The sequence below is a fragment of the Symphodus melops genome (genome assembly GCF_947650265.1).
Source record: "Symphodus melops genome assembly, chromosome: 1".
Taxonomy (NCBI): domain Eukaryota; kingdom Metazoa; phylum Chordata; class Actinopteri; order Labriformes; family Labridae; genus Symphodus; species Symphodus melops.
In genome coordinates this window covers 874,467-879,466 of record NC_136691.1, presented here as the reverse complement: position 1 = coordinate 879,466, position 5,000 = coordinate 874,467, and the positions used below count along the sequence as shown (strand labels likewise).

General features: G+C 47.7%; 1 protein-coding gene across 1 annotated transcript in view; it reads left to right on the top strand.

Moving 5' to 3' along the window:
* Positions 1-268: 268 nt before the first annotated feature.
* The window catches only part of LOC306833055 (cell cycle control protein 50A-like), a 6,073-nt gene continuing 1,341 nt past the window's right edge, over positions 269-5,000 (top strand). Inside the window, exons 1-7 of the mRNA XM_079358111.1 lie at positions 269-690; positions 1,949-2,068; positions 2,151-2,258; positions 2,966-3,053; positions 3,136-3,282; positions 4,633-4,836; positions 4,923-5,000. The exon at positions 4,923-5,000 is cut by the window's right edge and continues 1,341 nt beyond it. Of these exons, the coding sequence (XP_079214237.1) occupies positions 457-690; positions 1,949-2,068; positions 2,151-2,258; positions 2,966-3,053; positions 3,136-3,282; positions 4,633-4,836; positions 4,923-5,000 (979 nt within the window). The 5' untranslated portion in view covers positions 269-456. The remainder of the gene's footprint in view (positions 691-1,948; positions 2,069-2,150; positions 2,259-2,965; positions 3,054-3,135; positions 3,283-4,632; positions 4,837-4,922) is intronic.

Sequence of the window (5,000 nt, the reverse complement as noted above, 5' to 3'; positions counted from 1 at the left end):
AAAAATCCAGATTTCTTTTTATTGGTATGTAGTCTTTTTTTTAAATGTTGCTCATCATGTAATAGTTTTTGTCATTTATATCATATAAATGACTAATATCATTTTCTGATAGTTTATAAAGCAGATGAAATGTTGAAATCATGAACATTTTGACATTTTTTTACACTGACACTGGAGGGTCAGCTGCAGAAACACGAGAAGAAGAGGAGGAGGAGTGTGCAGATTTCAGCAGCATGATCGCAGTTTTATTCAGTTTGTGACGTCATTGCGTAATCTGTGTTCATGACGTCAGTCTTGTTTGTAAACTTCCTGGAGACGCAGGTCATCAGCCGTTTGGCGATTAAAGTCAAAATAACCGACACAAATGAAAGTCCTCTGCTGCCATTTAGGCGGCTGACTGTTGTTCTTCCGCAGCTTTAAATCCGGGTTTGTTGTTTTTAAATAACATCCGCCATCATGATGTCGACGAGTTACAACGCCAAAGACGAGGACGGGCACATCACCGTGAGCGGCGGGACTCTGCGGAGCAAGAAGCCGGAGAACACGGCGTTCAAGCAGCAGAGGCTCCCCGCCTGGCAGCCCATCCTCACCGCGGGCACCGTGCTGCCCGCCTTCTTCATCATCGGACTCATCTTCATCCCCATCGGCATCGGCCTCTACGTCACCTCCAACAACATCAGGGAGTTTGAGGTAATTCATGTTCTGCAAGGCAGGGACGCTGAACCGTGCAGCAAGGCATTAATGTGAGGTTAAAATCCCCCCCCTGAGATCCAGAGCCGCTCACACCAGACTCCATTTAAAAATGTGCAAATTACTGTGATTCGCTTTTCAGCAGATATCTTCAGTCTCCTGCACCTTAAACTGAGCTGAACACTGAGAGTATGTGCCACTGGTTAATTCGGCCTGTTTTAAAAACTCTAATTTCATTAATAAACTTCAGTCATGACATGAATGTCTGAGGTTTTAAAGCCTTAATTCTGCTCTAAAAACGACACTTATGTCGAGGAGGTTCAGCAGAAGACGTTTCATGACGTCTTCTGCTGCAGACTCCACTTTTCTCTCATGTCACAGTTTATCCAATCCAATCCACTTTATTTATACAGCACATTTAAACAACAAAGAAATGTCTCCAAAGTGCTGTACATATAAGAATAAAAACAATTAAACAAAACTTTCCAAGGCGCTTCCATAAATAAATCAATAAAATCAATAAAAGACGAAGTAAACTAGTAAAATAAGTAGAAGACACAGAGGACCACAAAACTCACGCAAAGTTAAAAAGCCAGGGAATAAAAATGGGTCTTAAGACGAGACTTAAAACCCTCCACCATGGGGGCTGTTCGGACCTGGAGGGGGGGGGCGTTCCAGAGTCGGGGGCCCACCACAGAGAAAGCCCTGTCCCCACTGGTTTTAAGTCTCGCCCTCGGCACCCTGAGCTGGAGCTGGCCCTCGGACCTCAAGTCGCGCGCCGGTGTATAAATTTGGACGAGGTCCTTGATGTCCTGTGGGGCCGGTCCATTCAAAGCTTTAAAAACAAACTATAAAATCTTAAAATCGATTGGAAAATGAACCGGGAGCCGGTGCATGCGAGGCTGCTGCGTTCTGGACTAACTGCACACGAGAGAGGGCTTTGTGGCTGACACCTGATTAAAGTGCGTCGCAGTAGTCCAGTCGACTTGAAATAAAAGCGTGCACGATCTGTTCTAAAAGATTAAAAGATTAAAAAAAAAAGGTTTTTACTTTTGCTAAAAGACGAAGATGATAAAAGCACGATTTTAAAACGCCATTTATCTGTTTGTCAAATTTAAAATCACCGTCTATCATGATGCCAAGGCTGGTAACTTTTGGACGCTCATACTCTTTGAGGGAACCTCAGTTTTGTCTCCTGTTTATTGTTTATTGCTACGAGTCCTCTGACTGTGACGTTTGCGTCCTCGCTTGCTGACAGGTTGATTACACGGGCGTCGACGTGTCCAGTCCCTGCTTCAACTGCTCGCAGAGCTACAGCTGGAACAGCAGCAGGCCTTGTACCTGCTCCATCCCCTTCTACCTGGAGCAGCCGTACGAAGTGAGCGAGCCTTCATTTAAAACTAAAGAAAACTTTGCATCACTCGTATATCATTATTATCAATTTAACCTTAAATCAACAGGGTAACGTCTACATGTACTACGGCCTCTCGAACTTCTACCAAAACCACCGCCGCTACGTCAAGTCCAGAGATGACAGTCAGCTGCACGGAGACATGGAGTCCCTCCTGGTAAGAACTGTGACTGTACTCATGCATTTCACAACACGTGCAGTAAGAACCATCACGTGAGCGCCCCGAGGATTTAGTTAACACTCTTTATTAAAGTGCTGAAGTACCGAGACTGGAAACAGTCTGTGCTGCTCAGAGACGCCGTGTCCCGTCTGTGCTGCTCAGAGACGCCGTGTCCCGTCTGTGCTGCTCAGAGACGCCATGTCCCGTCTGTGCTGCTCAGAGACGCCGTGTCCCGTCTGTGCTGCTCAGAGACGCCGTGTCCCGTCTGTGCTGCTCAGAGACGCCGTGTCCCGTCTGTGCTGCAGTCTTGAATCCAATAAGCTAACGAAAAGGTTTATTGATGTCCTTCGTGCCGCACTGACAGTCTGTGCGTTTGTTCCAGCAGTTTCTACCTGTAACTAATCAGACGCAAGTGAGCACAACACGAGCGAAGGACAGAGCAAACAAATGTCTGGCAGCAGATTGAGCATTTCAAAGAGGCTCACGTTTGACGTAACATAAAGACTTTCAGCACCACGTCTGAGTCTTTGGTCTTTGCACGCCACACTGAGAAAACTCAAATCCTCAACGACCTCCAAATAGCTCATGTACGTGTTTGCTTGTTTAGTTTATTTTTGATTTTCCAACATGAGGACAAAAAGACGGCTCTGTGAAAGCAGGTTGAGTAAATCCTCAGATTTATCGTTTAATCTCTTCGTTCACAGAAACCCAGTAAGGAGTGTGAGCCGTACGCCACTCGTGACCACAAACCGATCGCTCCGTGTGGCGCCATCGCCAACAGCATGTTCAATGGTGAGCCAGACGCCTGCTCTCAAGATTCTCCGTGTGATCTTGAAAACGTCTCATCTGCTTTCTTGACCTTCTCGTTTGACAGACACGTTGGAGCTTTTTTACAACGATCCCAACGGCACAAAGCTCCTGGTTCCTCTCGCCAACACCGGCATCGCCTGGTTCACCGACAAGTACGTGAAGTTCAAGAACCCCGGGGGAGACGGTGCAAACCTGACGGCCGTTTTTCAAGGTATCAGCAGCAGCTGCAACCGTGCTTAAAGGAGCAGTCTGTCACTCTGCCCCCTAGTGTTTAAAATGAGTACTGCAGTCTGAACTCTAATCATCACAGAGAGCTGGCTCCGCCCCTCCTCTCACACAGGTCAGCATGTGGTGGACACTGTAGCTTCAGTGTTTAGCCAGCTCTGCATGTGGTGGACACTGTAGCTTCAGTGTTTAGCCAGCTCTGCATGTGGTGGACACTGAAGCTTCAGTGTTTAGCCAGCTCTGCATGTGATGGACACTGTAGCTTCAGTGTTTAGCCAGCTCTGCATGTGGTGGACACTGTAGCTTCAGTGTTTAGCCAGCTCTGCATGTGGTGGACACTGTAGCTTCAGTGTTTAGCCAGCTCTGCATGTGGTGGACACTGTAGCTTCAGTGTTTAGCCAGCTCTGCATGTAGTGGACACTGTAGCTTCAGTGTTTAGCCAGCTCTGCATGTGGTGGACACTGTAGCTTCAGTGTTTAGCCAGCTCTGCATGTGGTGGACACTGTAGCTTCAGTGTTTAGCCAGCTCTGCATGTGGTGGACACTGTAGCTTCAGTGTTTAGCCAGCTCTGCATGTGGTGGACACTGTAGCTTCAGTGTTTAGCCAGCTCTGCATGTGGTGGACACTGTAGCTTCAGTGTTTAGCCAGCTCTGCATGTAGAGACACTGTAGCTTCAGTGTTTAGCCAGCTCTGCATGTGGTGGACACTGTAGCTTCAGTGTTTAGCCAGCTCTGCATGTAGAGACACTGTAGCTTCAGTGTTTAGCCATCTCTGCATGTGGTGGACACTGTAGCTTCAGTGTTTAGCCAGCTCTGCATGTGGTGGACTCTGTAGCTTCAGTGTTTAGCCAGCTCTGCATGTGGTGGACACTGTAGCTTCAGTGTTTAGCCAGCTCTGCATGGGTCTGTAAAGCTTTCTGCGTTCTAACCTCTCTCCATGTTTCATCTCCAACATTGATCCTAGTTTGAGCAGCTTTCTGCTGCTGGAGCTTATTAGAAACATGCAGAGGCTTTTTAGCTCGGGTACAATCACTTCTATCTGAAGCAGTTCCACTGCCCGCTTCCATCGCTGCAACACCTGTTCACCTGATAACTGCTCTCATATCTGGCAAACCCAGGGGCGTCCAAAACGGCCTTCAAAGCCCCGCCTACCTTCTCTGGTCCAATCAGATCCAGAGCGTTCAGGAGCAGAATCTAAAGTTAGAAGGAGGACATACTGGCTGCTGCATATTTCCTTCACGTCTGAATAATTTATTTGAAAACATACGATGAGCTCTGAGCTGAATCTCTTCAGATTGATTTTCTCAACATGAGTTGAAAGTGTTTTTCTTCTTCAGGTACGACGAAGCCGGTGAACTGGCCTAAACCTGTTTACGAGCTGGACAAAAACGCATCCAACAACGGCTTCATCAACGAGGACTTCATCGTGTGGATGAGGACGGCCGCCTTACCGACCTTCCGCAAACTCTACCGAACCATCAAGGACGCCAAAGTGATTCCAACTCTGCCCCGGGGAAACTACACCCTGGAGGTCGTCTACAGTATCCTCTGTGTGAACTTCACCCGGCCTTGTGGTCATGTGATCAGATCCTGCTTTCAGTGTCTGTCTTTAACCAGTTGAACCCAGATTATCCGGTGCGCAGCTTCGAGGGCAGGAAGCGGATGATCCTGAGCACCATCTCCTGGATGGGAGGGAAGAACCCCT